At 37.0% G+C, this 26,965-nt stretch overlaps 1 protein-coding gene and 1 pseudogene across 3 annotated transcripts in view; both read left to right on the forward strand.

Moving 5' to 3' along the window:
- The window catches only part of BANK1 (B cell scaffold protein with ankyrin repeats 1), a 298,123-nt gene that overhangs the window by 17,618 nt on the left and 253,540 nt on the right, over window positions 1–26,965 (forward strand). For all 3 annotated transcript variants that reach the window (XM_037036243.1, XM_037036244.1, XM_037036245.1), the window contains exon 2: window positions 17,041–17,439. In XM_037036243.1, the coding sequence (XP_036892138.1) occupies window positions 17,041–17,439 (399 nt within the window). The remainder of the gene's footprint in view (window positions 1–17,040; window positions 17,440–26,965) is intronic.
- On the forward strand, window positions 5,593–5,687 carry LOC118979979 (uncharacterized; annotated as a pseudogene).

A 26,965-nucleotide genomic window follows, 5' to 3' on the forward strand; every position in this document is an offset into this window, starting at 1 on the left:
AAAGGAACTAGAGTTGAAAGCAGCGTTGAGATGTTGTGGTAGATAGAATAATGGTTCCCCAAGGTGTCTCCATCCTAATGCCCAACCTTGGGAGTATGCTAGGTCACATGGCAAGCAGGATTTCAGGTTGCAGAAATAATTCAGATTATAATCAGTTTACTTTGATGTGGGAGAATATCCCAGATCATGCAGGTGGGCCATAAGTGAAAGAGGCAGGCAAGAGAGGCAGAACCAGAGACGTGGCCATGTGAGGAAGAGAGCCAATGTTGCTGGCTTGCAAAGGGAGGAATGGGGCTATGAGCCAAGAACTGTGGGTGTCCTCTAGAAGCTGGTGATGCAAATGAGTGATTCTTCCCGAAGGCCTCCAGAAGGAACATAACCCTGACAACATCTTGATTTTATCCCAGTGAGACCCATTTCAGACTTTCATCTTCCTGAACTATAAGATCATAAATTTCTGTTACCTTTAAGCCACTAAGATTGTAGTAATGTTTTATAGCAGCAATAGGAAACTAATGCAGATTTTGAAACACATGTGGACTCAGTAAAAACCAAGTGTAGATGAATGCCTCAGGCAGGGCCTTATCCATCAGACATTCATACTCCATCAGTCTAGTGAAAAAACTGGGTGTAACCATCAAGAACTAGCTTTTACAAATGTGAAAAGAATGTCATTGTTAACCCTTATATAGGCACCCTCAACAAGATATGTACTTGTGGGGCATCTGTGGAATTCTTGTTGTTTGAATAGCAAAACGAAGCAAATAGGTCCCATTATTTGGAGCTTTTACATTGGGTGTTGTTCACATTCAATGGTTTTACTAGTTTAATAATCCTTACCATTAATGCTAATGGCGACTGTTACCGTTCTAATTCTTACTAGTACAGACAGATGAACTTGAGCAATATATTTATGTTATCACTGTTTCAGTGGCTATATATGCAAAATAGGATAAGAAGATCATTTGTTCACAGGATTGTTAAAAGCAGGTTAATGTTTGTATAACACCAAAAGAGTCATTGATACATAATAGACACTTGTTATGTTTTGGTAGCTTTTATTATAAATATCATCATCACCGTTATCACCATCATCACTGCCATACATGTCAATGACTGCTGGGGTCCGGGTTTCGTATTTTATTTTTAGGAGTTAAGGATCATTATCTTCAGTTTTTTCAGGTAAACAACTGAAACATCTTAGCCAACAAGCAACTTAACCAGGTTGAAGAGGTTTTAAGTGAGGGAATGAGGACTGTCCCTGAAATATTTGGCTAAACTTCTACTAAGGTTAGTCCTAGAGGCCAGCTGTTTTTAATTACATAAGCCTTATTCCATCCCAAACTTTAAAGGACAAAGATGTTCTGAGACAACTAGTTTGGGTGTGTAATCCTTGCCAAAGCTCACTAATATCATTTTATGATTCCACTTTGTTTTGCTATCTGAGACCATGCACCATTTCTTAACTCTGGTGTGGAATTACTTGAAGATCATTTTCTCCTAATGATAAAAATTCTATTGGAGTCAGGCTGGTTTGCTGTGAATAGAAGCATATGGGTATTTTCTTACAAAAGTAATATATGTGCATTGTAAAACATTTGAAAAATAAGGACTCATATAAGAATAAAATTATAATATAGCACAGTCCTCCACTTAAAACTAAGTGTTCATAGTACAATATTTGTCTTGATTTGTGATTGTGTGTACACATATAAAAGATATCACATTATAAAAATGGTCTTGTAATGTTCAGTGTGATCTGAACATTCATTAATGATACAATTTCTGATATTTTAATACCAAACAGTTACATTTTACAAAAATTTAGATCTGTAAATTGTTCAAGTCTGAATTTTGTGATACTTCAGGATTTTTTGATACTTTATTTTCAAGGTAATATTTTATACTAACTCTAGGAAAAATAAGGTTAGAAGATCCTTCAACCACAGGTCTTAATGAGATAATAAAATGAATTACCTTTTGTTAAAGTAACTTGTAAAAGTCTGTGCTCTTTTTGTAATATGTAAATCCCTTTAAGGGCAGTAATTGAGCTTTATAATCTTTACATCTCTTAAAATCTGAACAACTTTTTTTGCAGAAATCATTAAATAATTATTAAGTAAACACATAAAAAGATACAAATAATTAAGTAATTGATATTGAGATATTTTTATAAAGATACTTTTGGATGATTACGGTCAATCATCCTGTTGAATTTCAAAATACCTGATCTGAAAATGTAAGTGTCAAATGAGAACTATAAACTATTGGAGTAGTCAGAATCAAGATCATAGAAGGGTAAGGACAATTATCTGTAAAATATGACTAGCTGGAAAAATTAAGAATTTCCAGTGAATGAACTATATCAATCACCTCATTCTATTAAGTGTTGCTGATTTTCAACTTTGCTTGCAACTGTAAACTACCTTAAGATATAGTAATTCCTCAAATTCAAGTGGTAACATCTTTCAATACTAAGCCATCTTGTTTTTATAAGCTGAGAAAAATATAGGGGGAAATTCAATATTTGGATAACTATTTCCCTACACTACATTTAAATGTAAGTAATTGCGCATCTCTTCATGTGTCTCTGGATCCTCTGTATGTCCTCCTTGTAGAACTGTCTGTTCAAGTCCTTTCCCCATTTTTTAATTGGGTTAGTTGTCTTCTTAGAGGGAAGTTGTGTGAGTTCTTTGTATATTTTGGAGATTAAACCTTTGTCTGAGGTATCATTGGCAAATATGTTTCCCCATCCAGTTGGTTGTCTTTTTATTTTAATGCTATTTTCTTTAGCTGCGCAGAAGCATTTCATTTTGATGAGATCCCATTTGTTTATTCTTCCCTTTATATTCCTTGCTCTAGGGGACATATCAGTAAAAATGTTGCTGCGTGAAATATCTGAGATTTTCCTGCCAATGTTCTCCTCTAGGACTTTAATGGTGTCATGGCTTATATTTAAGTCTTTATCCACCTTGAATTTATTTTGGTGTATGATGTAAGTTGGTGCTCAAGTTTCATTTTTTTACATGTAGCTGTCCAATTCTCCCAACACCATTTGTTGAAGAGGCTATCTTTACCCCATTTTATGTTACTGCCCCCTTTGTCAAATATTAATTGACTGTAAAGAGTTGGGTTTATTTCTGGGTTCTCTATTCTGTTCCATTGGTCTATGTGCCTGTTTTTATGCCAGTACCAGGCTGTTTTGATTACAGTGGCCTTGTAATACAGTTTGATATCAGGTATTGTGATCCCTCCTACTTTGCTCTTCTTTCTCAAAATTGCAGCAGCTATTTGCAGTTGTTTATGGTTCCATATAAATTTTTGAAGTGTTTGTTCTATGTCTGTGAAATATGCCACTGGTACTTTAATAAGTATTGCAATCAGAGAGATGGAAATTAAAACCTCAACGAGATACCACTCTATACCGGTGAGAATGGCTATCATAAACAACAAATGTTGGAGAGGGTGTGGCGAAAAGGGGCCTCTAGTCCACTGTTGGTGGGATTGTACACTGGTACAACCATTATGGAAAACACTATGGAATTTTCTCAGAAAACTAAAATTGGGCTTGCCTTTTGACCCAGCAATTCCACTGCTAGGATTGTATCCTAAGAACCCTAAAACACCAATCCCAAAGAACCTATGCACCCCAATGTTCAGAGCAGCACAATTTACAATAGCCAAGAGTTGGAAGCAACCTAGGTGCCTGTCAGTAAATGAATGGATCAAAAAACTATGGTACATATACACAATGGAATTCTATGCTGCAGAAAGAAAGAAGGAACTCCTACCCTTTGCAATAGCATGGATGGAACTGAAGAGCATTGTGCTAAGTGAAATGAGCCAGGCGTGAAGGACAAATACCATATGATCTCACCTTTAAGAGGAAGCTAAACAACAAAACAAACAAGCAAGCAAAATATAACCAAAGACACTGAAATAGAGAACAGGCTGACAGTGACCAGCGGGGAGAGGGGAGGGAATTTCAGGGGAAATAGGGGAGGAATTTAGAGGAACATATATAAAGGATACATGGACAACAACTTAGAAGCGTGGAAGTGGGAGGGAGAGGGGAGCACGGGGGTGGGACGGGATGGGAGTAATAGACAGAAAACTGTACTTGAAAAATAATTAAATAAAAAAATTGGAAAAAATAAATTATGTTTTTAAAACATCAAAAATAAATAAATAAAAGTAAATAAATAAATGTAAGTAATTAAGCAGATTCAATAGATAAAATAGATTAAGATTGATTAAGAATAATTTAAAAGTATTATTTTTACATTTTCTTGACATAGCTTTATCTTTAAAACTTTTATATAGTATAGAGCTTAAATTTTTGGTGGACTATATCCTTACACATTTTAAAAGGAGAGGAAAAATGGAGGAACAATTGTAATAATCCTTCTGGTTCTTCTTATTCTAAATTAATATTTCTTTGTCTAGAAGTTCACATATTTATAAGAACTCAATTGTAGATCTTATTATATTATACACTTCCAAATGTCAAATTATTAATGAAAATGGCCCTGTTAGGAATTCCCAGTGCTTCATTATTTCAGTTTAGATGCGGGTTTAGTATTTAGTCTTGAACAAAATACTAGCCATGAGTAAAGCAATTAAACGTTATTTTTTTTAACTTTGACCTTTGTAACCAGATTAGTGCCTGAGTTCTGGGTTATTAATTAACTAATATTTCACCTGGAGTGTGGGAATGAATAATAGTAAAAAAACATTTTTAATAAAAGTTAGCATAAAATGCAATACTTGTATTGCTTAACGACATATTTTATTGTAAAATTCCTTTCCCCCCAAATCACATTCTATATTACTTTATTTTTTATTTTTTTTCTCTTTATTGTTCAAGTACAATTGTCTCCATTTTCACCCCACCATGCCATCCCCCGCCCCACTCACCCCCACCTCCCACCCTGGAAACCACCCCATTTGGCTTTGTCCGTGTGTCCTTCATTCGCGTTCCTGATGTCCCCCCACCATTATCCCCTGTTATCCCTCTCCCTCTCCCTCTCTGGTTGCTGTAAGATTGTTCTTGGTTTCTTTTTATAGTGTTGGCTAACGTAATAAACACAATGTTTATTTCAGAGTTGCAATCTAAATTTTAGATGTGTCATTGTAAATATCGTGTTCTTTGGCTGGAAATAGGGAATTTGGCCCTTACATGAGAAACAAAATCACTGGAGTAAACTCAGGAAGACTTTGAGAAAGTTAATGATGTATTAAATTGAATTATTCACATGCATTTATTACTTAATAAATGGCATTATAAGTCATTTGAATTTTTATCACTAGAAAAGCCTAAAATCTTCCTTCATTTTCTTTTTTTATATCACCAAAACTTGAGAAATAAAAATGGTGGTTGTGCCCTGGCTGATGTGGCTCAGTGGATTGAGTGCCAGAATGTGAACTAAAGGGTCACTGGTTTGATGCCCAGTCAGGGTACATGCCTAGGTGGCTGGCCAGGTCTTCAGTTGGGGGCATTCAAGAGGCAACTGATCCATGTATCTCTCACACATTAATGTCTCTCCTTCTCTTTCTCTCTCCCTTCCCCTCTCCTTAAAAGTAAATAAACATAAGACTATACTTTCAGGGATCATTTCTATAGTTCGTTATTAAAAGTAAATAAACACAATCTTTAAAAAATGGTAGCTGTAATCATCAAATATGGTACTAGAAATACTATCAGTATAAAAAAAGACTCTGCAGTAATTTTCAAACTTGAGTGAACTCGAGAATTAGCTAGGTGCTTAGTTACAGGATGGATGATTTTTTTCCTGGGCCCCAATCCCAGAAAATTCCGATTTTATCAAGCTCCAGAAGTGGTTCTGATGCAAGCAGGCTCCGGATCACATTATGAAAAGAAAATGGAATCACAATGGGGAAATGCAGCTGTTATCAAGTGCTTAACAGAGTTGAGGACTTCTCAAAAGACAGCCAGTGTTTTCTTCACTGATGAATATGTGAGCTCCACCCAGAAGTCGTGTTTACCATGAACATGGGTCCCCGGAGGCCTCAGGTGGCCTCTGGGGAGTGGCAGAAAATGTACTTTCCTAGGTCTGCTATTTCCTTTCCGGGCAAGAATGACTGCAGAGGATGCAGATATCAGGAAGGGGAGGGGAGGTTACATACATGCTAGTGTTGCTCTCAACAAAAGAATAAAAATTGATCCCAGTCTTTATTTCAGTATGTATGTATTTTCTAGTAGATAGCTATTTCTAAAATATTTTAGATAATCTCCAGAGTAGGATGTGAGGTAGCTTCTCCACAGAAGGTTCTGCTAAGGTGTGTTTTTATTTAGTTATATCCTTATATTGTGACATCATAGTCTGCATGTAACAAAACTGTTGAAAGACATTAGTGTCTAAATGATCATCAAATACTTGCTAATGTAGTTAGATTACGAGATTCCATTAGAGTTTGAGACTGTGAAGTGTATTTATCACATCCTTGATTTATATACTTCAGCAATACAGACAAAAAAGCATTCGTTTGCACTGTTAGCTTTGTTTACAAGTCCATGAAAGGAATTTAGCAGGAGAAACATAAACTATTTGGTCATTGCTCTCAAGCCATAATAACAGGTACTATATTTTTAATCCCCCACAACATCCTGTGCTTTGGAAAGAAGTGGTAGAAATGATAAGCAAGAGAGGGCAAATAAACTAGGGAATGTCAACACTACTGCTCAGAACTAGGACAGCAAAATTAGATCTGCCAGTGCAAGTGAAGTTAATTTTCTTTTTAATCTGCTCAACTGATTATATACTCTTATCTATTGGGAGCTTCAAGGAAGGGACTGTAGTTTTATTTCATTTTCCCAATAATATTGCCTAAAGTGTGGCTTGATACCCAAAGTAGACTTGGCAGTAGATGGCGTGAATATAAGCCCAGCTTCCTGACTTACTATTGACGTGATCTTGAGTAATTCTTTCAAACTTTTTAACTTGTGTCTTCAGTTTAATTTTTTTAGTTAAATTGAGTTCCAACACTTTTCTTAAAATTGTAGCATACAGCATTTGTTTACACCATAATATTCATGTGAATACATTTGGTATATTATTACTATTGAATGGAATTTCAGTGTATGTTTCTTTGAAATGTGTCCCATTCAAAATCAGGTGTTAAGGCACTTTTAGTCAGAGAAAACTCAAGATCTTGTATTAGAGATAAGGTAGAGATGGAACAATAAATATTCCACTTCCATGCCTTAATTGTTAAGAGATTATAAATAAAAGAATAAGTCAGAGGAGAATTCAGACGTTGCCTGTATTATCGATGAAGTTGGCATTGGCTAATGGTGGCGTATATAGTTTGTAATGTGAAATGTCAGAATTAGACAGAGTTTCTCATTCAAACACAGAAGACCTTGGACCATAAACCAAGGTAGTTTAACACAGTAGCTAAGAATTGGAATTGGGTTGCAAGTTTATCCTGAATCCTGGTTCCCACTAACATTCTAGGTTTTAAGGAATTTACAACTTCAGATTAGAGATGTGCTAAAATTTATTGCTGAATTATTAACATAGATCTATATCAAATTCTGACTTTGTACATTTTTTTTAGGTTAGGTAATACAGGTACACAAAAGCTAATAGAATTTAAATGATATTTTAAAGTACATTTTATTGATTATGCTATTACAGTTGTCCCAAAATTTCCCCCTTTGTCTCCCTCTACTCTGTATCCCCCTTTCCTCCAACACTCCCCCAGGCCCACTTAGTTCATGGGTCAGTAACTATTAAGTACTTTGAACTATAAGTTCATGGGCCATGAACTATCTATCCATGGGTCATGTGTATAAGTTCTTTGGCTTCTCCATTTTCTATACTATTCTTAACATCCCATGTATTTTTTGTACCTACCAATTATGCTTCTTAATCCCCTGTACCATTTACCCTATTCTCCCTCTTCCCCTTCCCCACTGATAACCCTCCAAACAATTTCCATATCGCTGATTCTGTTCCTGTTCTAGTTGTTTGCTTAGTTCATTTTTGTTTTTTAGATTCTGTTCTCGATAGCTGTGAGTTTGTTGTCATTGTAATGTTCCTTGTTTTGATCTTCTTTTTACTAAATAAGTCCCTTTAACATCTTATATAATAAATGTTAAATCTGATAAATCTGATGGGTTGGCTATCTCTGTTCTGTTTAGCTTTTTTCCTGAGGTTTTGTTGTGTTCTTTCATTTGGGCCATATTTGTCTCCTCAGTTTGGCAGCCTCCCTTTGTCAGTTTCTGTGTATCAGGTAGAGCTCCTTTGACTCCCTGTCTTAGTGCACCTGTTAAATTGTGGGGCAGAGCCTTAGTTATTCACCAGGGCAGGACAATCTGCTTCACTGCTTTATGGCTCTGTACATGGGGGATGAGTTGGAGAGGGGACAATGCTGCTGCCTGGCTGCTAGTGGTTTGCTTGGCACTTGTTCCATTTCCAGTCACTTCACCTACTTCCTGTATGCACCTGGTGCCCTTCCAGCTGTTGCTCTTGTGGTGGTTCTCAGAATGGGTAGGTTTGTGTTCATTCTAGGACTGTGCAGGCTCCTTAAATGGACTCTCCAGAGAGACTGGCTCCAACCCCCACTGATTTTTATAGCCAGACGTTATGTTTTATTTTTCTTGATCTGGTTACCTAGGCTATGCAGTCTGGCCTGGAGCTGGGATCACTCACACCCAAGGTATCCTTATTGATTTTCATCCACCACTTGTGAATATGGTACTGCCTATTCTGCCAGCTGCCACTACCACTGTCTCGTTGCTGCTGCCTTGTCACTGATCCACGAAGTAACATTAAAGAAGCCATATTCTTCCATGTCCTCTCTGCCCTGGCTCCCTATTTCCACCCCTTCTACCCACCTGGATGAATATGACTTCTTTAAATCCTTGGTTGTCAGACTTCCATACAGTTTGATTTTTCTGGCAGTTCTGGGTGTTTTTTATTTTGAGGTTAATTGTGATCCTTCTTGTGTTTTTGCAGGGAGGTAAAGCATGTCTACCTACACCTTCCTCTTGACCTCAACAGAAGTCTAAAGGATATTTTAAAATCTATTAGTTACTTTATTAGGGAGTTGCCATTCTTTACATATGTTTTTTTTAATTTTTATAGTTTTACTAATTAAAGAATTGCTTACTAACAATTTTTTTCTGGATTTATTTATAATCATAAATATTGAGGTACAATCTGATGTGCATTTCTGTGCATTTGACAAATCTGTATACTCATGTCATTTTATTCTGGTGGTGTAATTACTCAAAAATAATATCTCTGTTCCATATCTTTTCGTTCTCTTCCTTTACTACTTTTTGTTTTATTATATGTTTTTTCTTTGAAATTAACTTTACGCTTGTGAAAAGTGCTTTGCCACAGGAAAAGGTATTGATATTTCCAATATGAATTGCCTTACATCTGTATAAAAACTTGTCAAACCTTGATCCTGTTGGGGCCTCAATTGTAATACTAACAAATATCAGCAAGTGTTTGTTGATCACCAGTGTGACTATGGGCTTATTATATGGTTCTACTTGCTCACAAAGAAACAGAAAAACATGAATTCAACTCTTACTTGTCTTTCTATAAGCCACAAAGAATATAAGGATATCACTGCATAGAAGAAAGTAACATGTAGGCTGATGCTTTAAATATATGCTTTCTTAATTCATAATCTAGTGTATATATTTTAATTCTGAAATAAGCATATCTCTTTTCATTCTTTCTTCTTTTCCTCGATGTAGATCCATAGCTCAGGCCTTTTTTCAAAGCAAAGTGAACAATGAGAGATACTGCCCAAAGTTCTGTCAGGTGGGAACATTTCCTTTCACCATCCTGTTTCGGGAGTAACCACGAGTGAGTCTGTAGTGCAGCGACCATTCACTTGGGTGGGTGCCAGTATGTTTCAGACCCATTCGTGTCCAGCAAAGATGCCACGGGTACAGCAGCAGTTGATGCCAATACCTGATTGTACTTGTGAACACAGCAGTTGTTTCATGCTGGCAGACAAGCAAGTTAAGCAGAAAAGTGAAGAAATACCACCATTATTATTACATCATTCAAAACATCATTCAAATTTTCATTGGTGCACAAATATTCATAATTATTCCAGTGTTTGTTTTAGTTTCTATTTTGGTGATGGTGAGAGGATGGGGCTGAACAATTTGAGACCTATTTTTTCCTTCCTACAATAATTTCCTCATACTCTTTAAGAATTCTACCATTTCCTTTGTGTAGATATTGTCACTATGCATTCATGCCTTAAAAAATACCCACGGATATATGTATGGGCCCACCCAAACTGTTATTAGATATACCTAAGGAAGATGTGATTCACTTTACACCATAAGTTCACCCTCACCAGTGTGCCAGGGTGGCATTTTGGGCCTTCAGGGTTTGTGTCAGTGGAGATTGGTAACTAAAAAGCACCGGAAGATAGGGATATTCCTTTTTCCACAGTATACATAGCTGAAGGTCTCTGGAGAACGCTTCAAAGAAGATTCATTTTGTACATGTTTAGCAGAGAAGAATCCTTTCTCAGACAGTATTAGCTTTTCCTTAGTCAAAGGAGTGTGAGTCTGAAACTAGATAGGAGGCTGTGAATCTCCTGCTTGAGTCGGTTTTTGCACTCAAATCTACAATTGTTTTCTTTATAAAGGTGAAATTGAAGCTTCATGGGCTATCCAGGAGTGTCTTTTCTAAGGACCCTCGGATCTATTTGTTCCAGTAGACCCCTGCAGTGAAAAATTCTAATTACTTAAATTGTCTCTAATAATTAAGCGTTGTTTTTCGTTCTCCACTAATTCAGATGTCATTATTTCCCATGGAACTAAGAAGTTCAGTTCAAAGATCCAGTTCTTATCATTGTCTCTGGGCTGCAGAGGACAGAAACCATAGAGCTTTCATGACTGAATTTCTTAACACTTAGAGAAGGGAATGTTAGAACAATCTGGAGCAAAGGCCTGCAACCACAGCCTATAGGCAAAACCCAGCTGGTGGCCTACTTATGTACAGCCTGTGAATAAGAATCATTTTTATATTTTTAAAGAGTAGAAGGAGGGAGAGAGGGAAGGGGAGGAGAAAAGGAAGGAAGGAAAGAATGATGAAAGAAAAACAGAAGATGTGGACTGCAAAACCCAAAGTGTTAAAGTGTTAGCATCTAGCACTTTACAGAAAAAGTTTACCTACGGACCCATTTTCTCCATCCTGGCAGATAAGTATTGACTTTGTAATCCCATTGGTTGCAGGCCACTACATACTCCAAGCTTTAATTATCTATTCAAATTGACTCTTGAGGGCAACCCAGATACTTGAGATAATATTAAATTCTGAATCCTATATGAATGCAACCATACTGACACATTCAGTCAGATCCAATCTTTGGCCTTGCCCTTCTTGGTCTAATAACTCTTAAAATCCATTCTATATGTACTTTTCAGACCCATACTAATACATATTGGCAAAAGCCTATAATAATTTCTATGTATGAAATAAGTAGCTTCTCTTAAATACTTCTTTCACTTATGGGGTTTAACTCTAGGTATTGATCTTAGAGGCAAACAGTGAGGGATGTTGGCATATCTAATAAGAAAAGTTGGTATCACTTGTAAGACAATTCCCTCAAGTGAAATTTTGAAAACTCTTCATTTTTTATCTTGTTTTGTTTTAGTTTGTTTGTTTTAAAAGGAAATACACATTCCCCCAGTAAAGAAAGAGCCAAGAACATTTAGGAGTTTAAAATTCTTAGCCTCATCTCTGTCCCCATCTCGTCTCCAAGTCTTACGATTCTGTATTTTCCTAAATGTTTGCTAGGGGTTTTGCCTGCTCCTGAAGTTGAAACTCTGTCTTCGTGCATTTGCACGCTCTCTAGGACAGTCAGAGAAGCCATTATTCTCCACTCCATCCCTGTAATCCCTAGTATTAACTACATTTCACAGACACTGTATTAACTACATTTCTCAGACACCTCCTCTCCCCTCCATTGACAGTCCATCCCAGTTAATTACTACTGCAAATTTGAGTGACTATGGTGATTCTGCATGCCATAAGTTGCCAGTGTGCTACTTCCCCTTGGCAAGGTATTGCTTGTATTCTACACAATTATGAGAACAACCCAATTCCAAAGTCGACCTTGTAGAGTTTGTATCCTGGGGCTATTTTAGTACCTGCACTTATCAGTATCCTGGCAGAAAAAAGATGCCACCATCAAAGGTTTTAACTGGAAAAATTTCATAAAGTCATTCTTTACTAATATGTTCAGGACTAAAAGACCCAAAGAGGGGTAGGGAAGCATTCAAAGACTAACAGCAGGAATCCTGTACTGCCCCTGGGAGGGGAGGGAAGGAAGATCATGGCTCCTAGAGCCGCACGAAAACTGGAGTTGTGGAAGAAAGGCCACAGAAGGACCACAAAAGAAAGCAGCTACTGCCCAAACTAGCAATGGGTGAGTGAGTGAGAGGGCCAGTAAATAGCACTATGGTTCCTTGCTCTCACCTTCTCGTGTTCTGACAGTGCTTTCCATTGCAGTGGCCATGGGAACCTGGGTGGTGTAATCCTTAGGGGAAGATCCGCTCTGTAGAGGGCACAGAAAATATTCAGGTCCTAAGGAAATCATTGGGGAACTAAGAAGGCTTTAAGGGACTGTGTGAGATGATACTACTACTATATTTAATTGATTCTGATTATTTTTGTTTTGTTTTATGTTAGTCACAGTCTCTGAAATCAAAATTCATTCTAAAATTTGTAGTATATTATAGTTTATTTGGGCACAGTATTCTTAAGAGTAATGGGGTGTCTTGTGGTCCATGTTGACTTAGATTCAATAATCTGTAGTGTATTGGCATAAAAGCTGGGGAAGGAGATGGATATTGTAGAAACAGAATTCCATGAACTTACACTAAGTAAGTTTGAAACATTTTAAAACCTCCTTACAGATTTAGAATCTTTTTATGTCTGTAGTCTTAAATGAACTATTAACAATTTGTATTAGTGACAAAGAGTGATAGGGGTGGGAGCTGAACATTTACAGTTTTTACGTGAGGAGTAGGAGTCCTTAGCAAAATAATCCTGTAGAAATTAACACTATGCTTTTTTTAGAGAAAAGAAAAAAAATCTCTCCTCCCAGGTTGTTCTGTGAAGCATAAAAGCTTTTGTTTGCATTTTAAACAGAAGAAGAAAGTTTTACATATGTATAAAAATAACTGTTTCTGGTCATTTTTCACGATTTTTCACCATATCTGAAAAGCATAATCTTAAAATGTGTTGGTACTTTCCTGTATTTGAAAGGAAGAAGTAGGTTAATTAACATACACATGTATAGAGAGTTTCCTTGAAGGAGATGCTGAGAAATAGACAGATGCAGATAGTTTATTGAGAGGATGAGCCCATGAAATTCTAGTGAGAAAATGGGAAATGTGAGACAGGAAAGGAAGAAAAGCCAACAATGTGTATATTAATAAGCAGATTAATGTGATGAGCAATTACAATTCAATAGCACTGGGAACCTTCTCATTACTCTGTAAGTAAAAACCTCAGAATTGTGCCACTGAAGAGGGCAACACTAAGTTTTTTTACACACTGTCTTTCATCCCCGATTGATTGAGGGTTGCCCCCCATGCTGCCCAGCTCTCGATATTCCCAGTGCTTCTGAGCTTCTAGGCAGGTGCCCAGGGCTGAGGCAGCTCCCTTAGCCCCAGTGAAAGTCTCCAGGCAGCAGTGCCGAGGTTGGAAGTGGTCAGTGTGCTTATAGTCAAGTGACCATCAAGATGTAGCTGGTGGTCCAGGAAAATATGAGATGTACAGCAGCAGCATCTGCCTGACAGATAGATACAGTAAATAGCTGATACTTTTTGCCACCAAAATTAACCAACTTTCTTGGAGGAGAAATATGAGTTTTACTGTGTTTCACTATTCTTATCCTGTGGAAAGTCCCTAGTGTTGTTCCCCTGCTGCCCTAAATCAAAGTATAAGACTATTTCAGCTATACTTACTATATTATCTGAGTATAATCTGATATATTTGTGTGTGATTATATCAAGATTAATGTTTCTGTGAATCACTACTAAGTTCATTACTGATGCAAATAGTTTCTTTGTAATTTTTTGTTTGTTTGTTTTTTCTCTGCACGTTGGTTACCAGTTAGAAAACTATGATGTTGAATAAAGGCATCATGCAATCTTTCATCATGATGCACAGTCAAGCAAGGGTAAGGATGGGATCTTATTCAAAAAAAAGAAAATCTGCCAATCGAAGCTATAAATATGTATTAGGAAGGATTTAGATTTATGATCAGTCTCATTCTTTTGGAAAATGTAGTATAGTCTGTTCTTGGTATAAAACAATTATTGATATCAATTATCAATACAGGTTACCTTCAAGTTTAAGGGCTTGTTATAGTATTTTGCATGACAAATAATGTATCATTATGAAACCTGAAAGAATACTTTATAGTACATTTACAGAAATTAATATGGCTCTATTTTTTGTATATGCTATCATTTACTTTATTTTGCTAGATTAGAAATTTACATTTTAAATAATTTATTTGCAGAACTTAATTGCAAATTGAAGCTTTCCAGGAATGAAAACTTTGTGTTTCTATATTTCACGTTCATTATTTATTATTTCACTTCACAGCCTGTTAAAATTGGCCAAACTTAATGACAATAACCCTCCTTAAAAGGGCAGAATAATGATTTTAATTTGATTTAGTTCACGTGGATAAAAGTACATGTACCACGAGGCCAGAAGGCTCCTCTTGAGAATTCACAGAGAACTATCGTTGGGTCTGTACTGTACTTCACGTGTTACTCATGGACAAGTTTGCATTTTCTAGAATAAGGGAAAGGAAAACATGACTATAAAACGGTGTTTTATCAACTTTTGTAGTTTGATTCAACACAGTTTTGTACAAAAAGATTAGTAGAAGGCAGCAGAAATACCAATGACCATCTTCATGGCTCCGACAACTTACCTAACCTTACTGAGGCTCAATGTGATTATCAGTAAAATAAGAATAATGAAGCTAACTTCATGCAGTTTTATGAATTTTAAATAAAGTAATGCATGTTAAATACTTAGCAACATATCTGATACATGGAAAGTTTTAGTAAATATAATTGAGAAAACTAAACATTAAAAGAACCAAATAATTTAATCTAAAGAGAAGGAAAGGATGACATTTAATAACAATCCTCAGGTTTTTAAAATCCATCAAACAGCAACTATGGACTAAGTATCAGGCTTTGAAAAATTGTCAAACAATGATTATTGACTAAGTATAAGCCAACACAAATTTAAAAGGAAAACAATTTAAACATAGAATAGCCATAAAGTTTTGATAAAGAGTAATTTTTCTCGAGAAGTTTTGAAGAGTAGGTTATGATTAAGTCTAGCATTGATTTCCTATGACTGTCCTTATGCAATGCTGTGATGCCCAACTATACGATGCGGGAGTATTCATGCTGCACTCTGTATACCTTATAGCTTAGTCTATACTTTTACTGATTTAAATTTTAGAGTCCAGAAGTTCTATAAATTCTTCATAGATAACTATACTCTTAGAGTGTGTCGTATAATCTTTAACCTCTTTTCTCTTGAGAGGAAATCAGATTCCCAATAAGCTGTCACATACTTTGCATATTTGAGATTAATTTGTAGGGTGCTTAATATTGGCTACATCTAGCCCATCTGAGTACAAAGAATCTCTGAGGATCTTCTAAATAACGTTATTGTGTCCCTCGCTGTTAGACTAAAGGTGCAGTCTGTGGGGCCAGACTGCCTGCATCAGAATCCTAGTTCCAACAGCAATCTCATTTTCCCATCTGTAAAGTGTGACTAACATCACTGCCTTAATGGCAGGAATTCTGAGAATTAAGAGAATAACATATGTAAAATATGAAGAGTCCTGGCTTATGTTAAGCACACGATCATTTAAAACATTATTAATTTAATTTTTACTGTAATTATTTTATAACTATGCAAAGTTCCTCTAGCCGGTTAAAGAACCTCTTTTTCTACTATTCTTCAAACATTAAAATACTGAATCATGACACCATGTCTGGGTTTGTTCAACAAGAATTTACTTAGGATTCAGGCTGATTGAGATACTACATAGAGAATAACAAGTATATTGGTGATTCATACACAACTAGTGTGTGTTTCTCATGTGTTTTCTGCCAGATTTTTTCTCATTCTGTGTATGTAAATATATCTTTCAAATTTCTCTTCCAGAAATTATGCTAAGCATTGTGTAGGAATCAGTGAGTTGAGATAGAAAGCATCCGTCTTCGGAGGTACTTTTCCATAATGAGGAGGCCTGGCTGTTTTGGTGACTCCAGTGTTTTCATCAGGACTAGTTCTAGGGTTTCCAGGTGGGAGCTAGGTTTAGGGTTAGCACTTCCCCACCAGAACCTTCTATTTATGTCACCAGGATCAACTTTTCAGTTTATGACAGGAGGTAGTACTGCTTCATTTGTACTTTGCTACTGAATTTCTTTTTTTAATTTTTATTTTGTTGGTTTTCTGGGCATGGACATTTTATAAGCTGTCTTTATGTACCCATCTTGACTTGGAAGAAAGACTTTGAAATTCTCTTATGTAGGGTCTCTCGTTTTTCTCAGAATAATCCAAGTCATTGGATAGGGCCTTTTTCTTTACAAACCTTCATTTAATTAAAAAACAAGAGCCATGGCTCAGAGGAGTTAAATACCATAATCTAGGTGAAACTGTGGTCCCTGGCAGAGCCGTGCCTAGTAGCTCAGCACGCCTAATCCCAAACAATGTTCTTACCATTCTACCCCCAGGCCTCTCACTTCTGCTGAGCATCCTAGACTCACATTTGTACGTGAAATGTGTTGCCCCTGAGGGATTACTTTGATCCCATATGATCATGGTGGGGATAGTATGAATTTTATTATTAGTCTCTGATATAAGCCAATTAATTCATTCCCCAAGCAGCACATTAAATTTTTTGAGAAATAACCATCTAACCTTCTGTTAGCACTTTGAATATAAGGAAATAAATACATTTTTTTATTTTTTCCAGAAAATACAAAAGACATCATAATGATCTATGAAGAAGACGCTGAGGAATGGGCTCTGTACTTGAGGGAAGTTTTCTCACACGTCGTGAAAAGGGAGACAATCCTGTTACACCACCTGGAGAATTCCCCTCTGCAGGATTTGGAACTGCTGAATTTAAACTCTTATAAATGCAAACTTTTGATATTATCAAGTAGCCTGCTTGAAGACCTCACTCCAAATAAATGTCAGTTTCTGGAAAAGGTACTTAATTCACCAGAAAGTGTGGTCATCCTGCTCTGTGGGGTGACGAGTTCAGATCACTTGTACAAACTATTAAACATCTCTGCAAGCAAGTGGGAGATCTCAACTGAGCAGGGACCTGAAGATTACATCTCTGTAATTGAGAGCATCCTATTCACAGGTAGTGTTATAGATCTTCTTTATCTATTTATTTATATATTTTTGGTTTTTCTTATAATTAAAAACACTGACGTTTTTTGAAGAATAGATATCTGATGTTACAATAAAAACAGAAAAATAAAAGCAAATTTATTTTATAATATGTTATACTTTCCTGAAAACAGAAAAATAAAAAGCAAATTTATTTTATAATATGTTATACTTTCCTAAATATTCTTAATTTTTAGCTCTATTCCAACAAAGACATCAGCTGTTCTAAAAAATGGTTCATAACTACTTCTTAGGGCAGCTTACATGAGATCACACTTGGTCAAACAAAAATGTTATGCTATACTGCTACTTAGGAGTTTGGTTCTGGAAAATGGTTTCTTACTTAACTTGAGATAATACTATTGCTGTAATTCTTTGACCACTCGGTAGTTGTCCAGTGTCTCGGGGTCTGGGTAAAAATTACAAAGCTTTTGTTGCATTGATAACTGTATGATATTTATTACCGGTATGAAATACTGCTATTTTTACTAATTTTCAATAACAAATTTAGTTTTAATCGTATATCCGTTAAAGAGTAGCACATGAAGACTCCTTGATGAATTAACTACAGTTCCACGTAATAGTCAAAAGTCCAGTGCTTACTAATGTGAAAGCTCCTCCCTCCCTCCCTGTTCTTTTCTGCTTGAGGCTTGATGTGGAAGGGGTACTGTGGTCAGTTCCTTCTCTGCTTTTGTCCGTCTGCATTTTGCTTCACAGGGTTCCAGCTGTAGTTTCTCCTCCTACAGGGAAGAGGTGGGGGTTTTATTTTCCAGGGGTGATATCAGATAGTAAGCTCTTGGGGTATATTTTTCTTGGGGTATATTTCTGGGTTGTTTGGTGATCCCCTCATTCACTGAGCATGTCCCACCTGCAATTCCTTGATGGAGATGAATATTTCCTCTCCACTCACCATGTAGTTGCGGTGGCCCACCTTATACAGGGGCGTACTGTTGGTTTCTCCGGCTCCCTCACATGTCTCTTTTGATCAAAGTCTCTGAGCTATCCCCTGACTGGTTCTTTCTCTTACCTGGTCCCTGCCTGTTTGTAAAACTGTCGCTGGAGGTAGGAAAGAGAACAAAGGGAACTTAGACATTGAGTTGAAGAGATAGGGAAGCATAAACCTGTCTGCCCACCAGCCAGAAGCTACAGCCTCAAATTCCAGGGGATTACAGCATTTCTCTGCCAACAGAATTAACAATCCTCCCTCTCCAGCCTCTGGTACCTGGTTCGAGGTGGGACCAGGGGGAAGCGGGCTCATGCCAATAGAAGTTCAAGTGGCACAGGGAGAGGTGCTGAACCAGAGAGTCCTGTCAGTCTAGTCTGGGGAAAGGATGGATGGGTTGGAAGGTCAACCCACCAGAGGCATGCCAAAGTTTGGGAAGTTGACTGGTCATTCTGAGAAAGCTACTGGTCCATTCCACACCCAAACTAATATAATGCCAGGGGGTCAATTTTCTCTTTTGCCAGAGTGACCCACACTCATCCTGTGCTTTTACTTGTCCTTTTTCCATGACCACGTGATCCTAGCTGACACGTAGTTCATGGCCATGCAACTTCACATGTAGGCTCAAGGAGGAAGTCTGAAATGGATTACAGCTGGAAACACACACTAAGCTAGCCAGATACTAGGCGGGACTACACTTTAAGGTGGAGCACAAACTTGGGGCTGTGGCCTTCGTCCTGGCTCTATTAAAGACAAGAATGGACTTTTCTCATGGTGAGATAGGTGGGATGGGATATTAGGGAACCAGGAGGGGATCCCCATTAATTGTACATCATCAGTAAATCATACCACAGAGCCACATCCTCCTGTGCATGTCTCAGAAAAATCTTTTCCTTTACTTGTAAAAAAATATTTTGTTGTTTATGCTATTACAGCTGTCCCAACTTCCTCCTTTACCCCCTTCCACCCAGCCCACCCCCACTTTCATGGTCAATCCCCACACCATTGTGCATGTCCATGGGTCTTCCATACATGTTCTTTGACTAATCCCTTCACCTTCTTTCAATCAGTTTCCACCTCCTTCTCCCCTCTTACGTCTGCCAGTCTCTTCCATGATTTTTTGCCTCTGGTTCTATTTCGCTCATTAGTTTATTTTGTTAATTAGATTCCTCTTATAAATGAGATCATATGGTATTTGTCTTTTACCAACTGGCTAGTTCACTTAGCATAATAGTCTCCAGTTCCATCCATGCTGTCACAAAAGATAGGAATTCCTATTCCATTTTGTAAATGTACCAGTTTTTTTTATCCACTCATCTACTGATGGGCACTTAGGCTGTATGCAAATCTTGGCTATTGTAAATAGCACTGCTAGGAATATAAGGGTACACAAATTCTTTTGAATTGGTATTTTGGGATTCTTCGAGTGTATTCCCAGCAGTGGACTTGCTAGGTAAAGAGGCAGTTTCATTTTTAGTTTTTTAGGAAATTCCATACTGTTTTCCACAGTGGCTGTACCAGTCTGCAATCCCACCAACAGTGCACTAGGGTTTCCTTTCATTTACACCGTCACCAGCACTTATTGCCTGTTTATTTATCAGTGATGGCCATTCTGACCAGTGTGAGTGGTATCTCATGTGGTTTTTCATCTCTCTAATGGCTAGTTATGATGAGCATTGTTTTCATATGTCTATGGGTCATCTGTATGTCCTCCTTTGAGAAGTGTCTATTCGAGTGGCTCAGTTTGTTGGGTGTCATTCAGCAAAGCAAAAGAGAAGTGTCTATTTGAGTACTGGCATAAGAACAGACACATAGAGCAATGTAACAGAATAGAGAGCCCAGAAATAAACCCATGTGTTTTTCAAAAAATTGTTTTATTGTTGTTCAATTACAGTTGTCCGCATTTACCCCTCCATCTGCATTTACCCCAGCTATCCCCACCTCCCTACCCTGCTTCTGCCTGCCTTGGTTTTGCCCATGCGTCCTTTATAGTTGTTCCTGAAAACCCTTCCCTCAGTATCCCCTTCCACCTACCCTCTGGTTACTGCCTGATTGTTCTTAATCTCAGTGTCTCTGGTTATATTTAATTAATGAACCATAAGGACATGGGTGTAAGAGAAATAAACCCATGTCTTTATGGTCAATTAATTTTTGATAAATGAGGCAAGAACATACAATGAAATAAAGACAGTCTCTTCAATAAATGGTACATGCAAAAAAATGAAACTAGACCACGATCTTATACCATACACCAGAATAAACTCAAAATGGATAAAAGGCTTAAATATAAATTGTAACACCATAAAAACCCTAGAGGAGAACATAGGCATAAGATTTCAGGTATCTTGCATAGCAGTATTTTTGCCATTATATCCCCTACATATCCATTATATCCCCAGGGCAAGGAAAATGAAAGAAAAACTAAACAAATGGGACTACATTAAATTAAAAAGCTTCTGCACAGCTAAAGAAACCATCACCAAAATAAAAATGGAACTAACTGCCTGGGAGAAAATATTTGCCAATGATACATCAAAGAAAGGTTTAATCTCCAAAATACACAGAGTTTATATGACTCAACACCAGGAAGGCAAACAATCCAATTTTTAAAAATGGAATATTTTTTTCCCTTTGGATACTGTAAGATCCCCACTCCCACCAGCAACAAATGGCATTCCACTGTAGCAAAACTCTTCATTTGCCTCTTGCCCTGACAAACTGCACATGCAAGCCATTGCCAGTGTAACCACCACACCCTGCACTCGGGGCATCCCTACATGCACACCTCTTGTCTTTAATCACTTCCAAACATGGGTCTAGCATGGGTCTTGGAGTTCTGTACATCTGGAGAACACATATCAATCCCAAATAATTTGCTGGAAGCCCCAATCATTATGCATGAGGATGGTGGTACCCCTCAGTCTTAACTGTGGGGGACAGTGGGACTCACAGCACATCAACAACTGTCCTTAAAAATTCTTTGTCTTCCAGCATTCTGACATCTTCAACTTCAATGCTTTTAAAGCCTTGTTTCAGTTATGTACTGTTGTCTAACAAGTTACCCTAAAATTTAGCAACTTAAAAAAACAAACATTGGTTCTATCACAGTCTCTATGGCTGAGGAATCTAGGAGCAGCTTCTCGGGGAGGCTCTGGATCAGAGCATCTCGTGGGGTCGCAGTCAAGCCATGAAGAGCTACAATGGTTTGCGAGCCTCCGCTGTTCACTAGGGGAGGATTTGCCTCCAAAAGGATCTTACAGTGTTGGCAAGTTTGTAGTGATTTTTTTTAATTTTTTATTTATTTATGTTTAGAGAGGAAGGGAAGGAGAGAAGGAGAGAAATATCAATGTATGGTTGCTTCTCGTGAGTCCCCTGCTGGGAACTGGCCTGCAACCCAGGTATGTGCCCTGACTGGGAATCGAACCGCAATCATGTGGATTGCAGGCTCGAGCTCAATCCACTGAGCTACACCAGCCAGGGCAAGTTTGTAGTGATTTTTGACACATCTCTTTGTTGGATGTCACCTCTCAGAGATTCCTGTGGAAGGGCCCCTGGCAGCAGTGTTTCTGAAACCTTGCATGTTCAAAAGTGTTTGTGTGTTGCCTTGTTCTTGAAGTACAGTTTCACTGAGGACAATGTTGCTCTTCTTTCTTCTAGAATTTCAGTATTTAGGGAGATCCTATTTGCCTGGCTAATTAAAGAATCCTTCATTTGTATTTTAAGTCTAGTGACTTCACTAGAATGTTACCTTAGTGCTGACTATTCTGGACTATTTTGCCCAGAGACATGACTACTTTTTTATAAGTCCCCTCCTGCCTCCTCAAGATGTAGATTCAAGTCTTCTTTTATTTCAGGAGCAAATTCTGGATTTATAGCCGTTAATATTTGCTCTCTCTTATGGTGATTTTGTTATTCAAGATTGCTCTTATGTATCGGTTGGATTTCTTTTGTTTGTGATATATTCAACAATTCCTCTCCGATTTATTTTGATTCCTTATTGATATCCATGATTTAGTTTGTAATTGTCACTTCACTTTTTGCTATCTTCTTATTCTTTCAGTGTTCTTCCTTCCCCCCACTCATTTCATGATACTTTCACTCTTTTCACTTAGACCATTTAGTTGAGCATTGAAAGTTTACAGTTCATCTCTCGTTCTTGTCTTGCTAACCTCTCCTTAACCCCCTGTATTCTGCACTATATGATTGCTTCAAAGCAGTGGTTGTTGTTTAGTATATTTTAAAAATTCATGGTAAAATGTTTGGTCATATTTTTTTCACTTCTCTATGGCAACATGCTTTCAGTGTGTGTTTCTGATATGCTATTGGTTTTTATTTTCTCTTTCTCTTTATCTTGTAGTATCTTTGTATAGATCCTATGGTTGCCCAGTTTTTCCTTTGTACCTCTGAACAAAGTGAGGTTGTATTTTCTTTTTTTGCTCTAGCCAATGATGATAGGCAATGTGGGTTTTTTGTTGTGTGTTCTGTTCCGTTTTTTCCCCCTGCCGTGAAAGGCTGGACTTCTCTGTTTCCGCAGATGCAGATTGCTTTCTGCAAATGTGTCTTTTCTGTACAGTTCCTCATTTAGCCCTACTTTCTCTGCTTTTTGGAACCAAATTGCTTTCACAAATGCTTCTATCCGAAACTGCTGCATCATGTCTCCAATTTAAAAATGGATGGCTCCGACCCTTAGAAGAAGGCGTCTTTGTTAGTGCTTCTTGAAAAGGAGGAAAAGGTTTTCAGGAACATGTATGGACACATGGACAAACCAAAGGGGGGTAGGATCAAGGGTGGGAACAACAATAAAGAATGAAAATAAAGAAACCCACAGTTTCTAGATTAATTCTTCGAGGTTCCTTTCCGCGATGTCCTCCTGCACGTCCTTTGCACACCGTCACTGATTTGGCACCATCCCATGGTCTGGCCCTCTAGAATGTCCCTGTTTTCGATTTTTAATAAGTAGGGCATTTGCATGATTGTTTCTTATTCTCGATGGTTTGGGATGATTTTCAGGAATAAAAAGAGGAAATGTCGACTGAACATTAGAATTTTGAAACTGACAGTCCTCAAGTTTCTTGTTACTTCTTCTTCTTCTTTTTTTTGGTATGCCCCAAGTATGTATTTTGTTGTTGTTGTTGTTGAAAAGGAAAAATGTTGCAACTAGAAACTATTAAAAATTATAATCAAATGCACATAAAATACGAGTCATTGTGCTCATTTTCTTCCCTAAGACAGAGGGGTGCTATACATTGGTGGTGAAATTGTGAATGACTTTCCCCACTCATCATTTCTATTTGGCTGCTTAAATTATGCTGTCACTATGACATAACAATATTGACAAAAAAGAAAACTCTGTTGTGTTAGTTGTTTTATTGTATAATGAGTATGTTTAGGTCATTATGTCAGTGGTATTCTGCTATATCTTTCAATTATTTTTCTATTCATATTTGAGTAGAAATAAGCTTATCGTTTATGGAAAAGTAGGCTTATTTTGAAGACATTGTTAGACATAGACATAGACATATCTTTCCATATTCGAATTTTAGATGGTGATTTCTCAGAGTAACTTAGGTGGGCCTACCAAATGAAAAACACAAAAACATGCATAGGAAAACACATTCAAAGATGATATATTTTTCTTAACTACAAGCATGCAATCAGAATGTAGATCTGTAAGCAGTTTTCAAACCATGCATAAAATGATTTGTATGTATGAATTGAGTTCCTTGACAAACTCGGTACTAATTACTATAGTCTACACAATAATAAGTGTGTTTTAATAAATAGCTTAAGTAGTTGGCTAAATTATTTTGTTTCATATTGAATTTTTGACACCTTGTTTTCCAAAGGTGGGTGAAATAGGGTGAAAGATGTGGAATTCAATTTTTACTGTCCTTGTGCTACTTTCCCTCTGTCTCATAGAGAAATTATATAAAAGAGAAAGAGAACTAATTATTAAGAAACATGACATGATAAAGAGAACAATACAACGCCCAGGTGATCATGGAAATAATTAAGTGTTCTAATATGTACACATAAGGAAGAAAAATCAGAAAACATATTATAAAACTTAATGAAAGAAAAAAGATATTTTATAATTAATCAAGGTTCCAGAGAGAAGTTTTTAATGCTATAAAAAGATAAAATGATACAGTAAATCATGTTTAATCTGATTAGTTTTGTTTTTTATTTTGAGGGTTTTATTTTCTTTTAAGAAATTTTGAGACTGAATTTTTCCTCTTCAATTCCCAAATTTGGATTAATCCAATACAAACCTGTGTGTGTTTCCCACCTTTTTCTGTGTAGTATAATCATTTTGACCATATTTCTTTCAGTTTCTGTCTTTCGTTTCTTTATTTTTTGTATTTTTATCTCATTTTCTGCTACGAGTTTTTCCACACGTGCAGGTTTCATGCAGTATTGTTTGTATGTAATACAAATAATCTGATCTCAAATTTCTGTGGAAACAACTGGCAATTCTGAGTGTTACCACTCTGTACTTTATTGTGTATAAATCATCCCCTTAAAAAAAGTTTACAGTTTCTGTGATCAGGACATGTCACTGGGTCTTCTTCCTCCCATGCTCTCTGCTCTTTATTCTTATATCTTTTGCCTTTGGACCCTTCTTAGGCGCCCTGGTTTGCTCTCAACAATTGCAGATCTCTCAAAGCTTTATTTTATTGTATTTTCATTACATGAAAATGCAGTAAAATAAAATATGTATTTAAACAATAAAATTGTATTAAAATACGTTTATATTTCATATTCATTTTATATTTCAATATTTTATATTTATCATATTTTTATTGTCAAATTATAGCTGTAATGATAGTAGGAAAACTGCTAATTTTTTTTAAAGAACATTTTTTAGCTTTTATTTATTTATCTTTAGAGGGGAAGGAAAGGAGAGAAGGAGAGAAGTATTAGTGTATGGTTGCCTCCCTTGAGTCCCCTGCCAGGAACTGGCCTGCAACCCAGGCATGTGCCCTGACTGGGAATCGAACCACGATCGTGTGGTTCACAGGCCCGCGCTCAACCCACTGAGCCATACCAGCCAGGGCAGAAAACTGCTAATTTTTTAATAAATAACCTTAATGTTTTAACTTTGTTTTTGTATTACCAAACCAAGGATTTAAAATTTTTAGCTTCATTAAGCATTAAAGAAGAAGCCTAAAATAAAGAATAGCAGTGTAATAGTAGAATTATTGGAAAAACAAGACAAGAAAAACAACCACCACACATCAGAAACAAACTATATAGAAGCGTTTAATTTTCTTTCCTCCATCAGAGCTGTGTAAGAACTCGGGTTCCCTGGTCAGTGAGGCCTCAAGGCCTTTCAAATCAAGTCCATCATTTTCGCCTGAACTTTCAGCTCCTCCAGTGTGTGGCTCCAGATGGGTGTTTATGTCATTGGCAGGCACATGCTGCCCATGAGGGTGATTCCCTCTCCTCCTGTTGCACAAACCCAGCCAATTATTTCTACCTTCATACCACTGTTCTCTTGCTGCCCTCTCCATCTGGAGTACCCTACCCGTATTACCAGTCGAAATCCCAGCTACCTTTTAAGGTCCACTTGAAAAACCTACCTTATTGCCCTGGCTGGTGTAGCTCAGTGGATTGAGTGCGGGCCTGCGAACCAGACGATCGCGGTTTGATTCCCAGTCAGGGCACATGCCTGGGTTGCAGGCCAGTTTCTGGCAGGGGCCAGTTCCCTGCAGGGGATGCACGAGAAGCAACCATACATTGATGTTTCTTTCCTCTCTCCTTCCCTTCCCCTCTAAAAAGATAAATAAATAAAATTTTTTTTTAAAAAAACCCTACCTTATTAGTGAATTTATCTCAGATCCTTTCCTTTTAGAAAATATTTACTTCATTTCTCATTCTGTTATTATTGTTTGCTTATGACTCTCATTACATTTTTGTAATTATTTTTGACAGTGTTCCTTTATATTATTTCCTGTTAAAAAATAAAATGCCAGCCTTGGCTGGTATAGTTCAGTGGATTGAGCACGGCCCTGCAAACCACACGATCATGGTTCGATTCCCAGTCAGGGCACATGCCTGGGTTGCAGGCCAGTTCCCAGCAGGGGACTCATGAGGGGCAACCATACATTGATATTTCTCTCCTTCTCTTCCTCTCTAGAGATAAATAAGTAAAATCTTTTTTAAAAAGTGAAATGCCAGTACTTTTTAAATAAAACATTTTAGCACTCCCAGCATTCAAAAAATAACAGAAGAGTATAAATTGTGTTTTTAACTGTAGATTTATAAATGTTTTTTGATGCAGTTGGGCTTTTCACTGTTTTAATAATGAACAGGTTTACTGCGATATTCTTACCAAAAATACGCAACCTTAATCTGATCACAAGGGGATATCAGACAAACATAAACTAGATTCCACAAAATAATTTTTGTAGTCTTCAACTATATTAAAGCCAAGAAATTAAAAGAAAGGATGAGTGATTGTTCCAGGTTAATGTAATCTAAAGTTATACAATACTTGAACTTCACAGAATATTTAATATTAAATTAAATGCTGGATTAGGGAATATAGCTG

Source organism: Sturnira hondurensis, unplaced genomic scaffold (genome assembly GCF_014824575.4).
Source record: "Sturnira hondurensis isolate 20B ecotype Veracruz unplaced genomic scaffold, ASM1482457v3 Scaffold0022707, whole genome shotgun sequence".
Lineage (NCBI taxonomy): Eukaryota > Metazoa > Chordata > Mammalia > Chiroptera > Phyllostomidae > Sturnira > Sturnira hondurensis.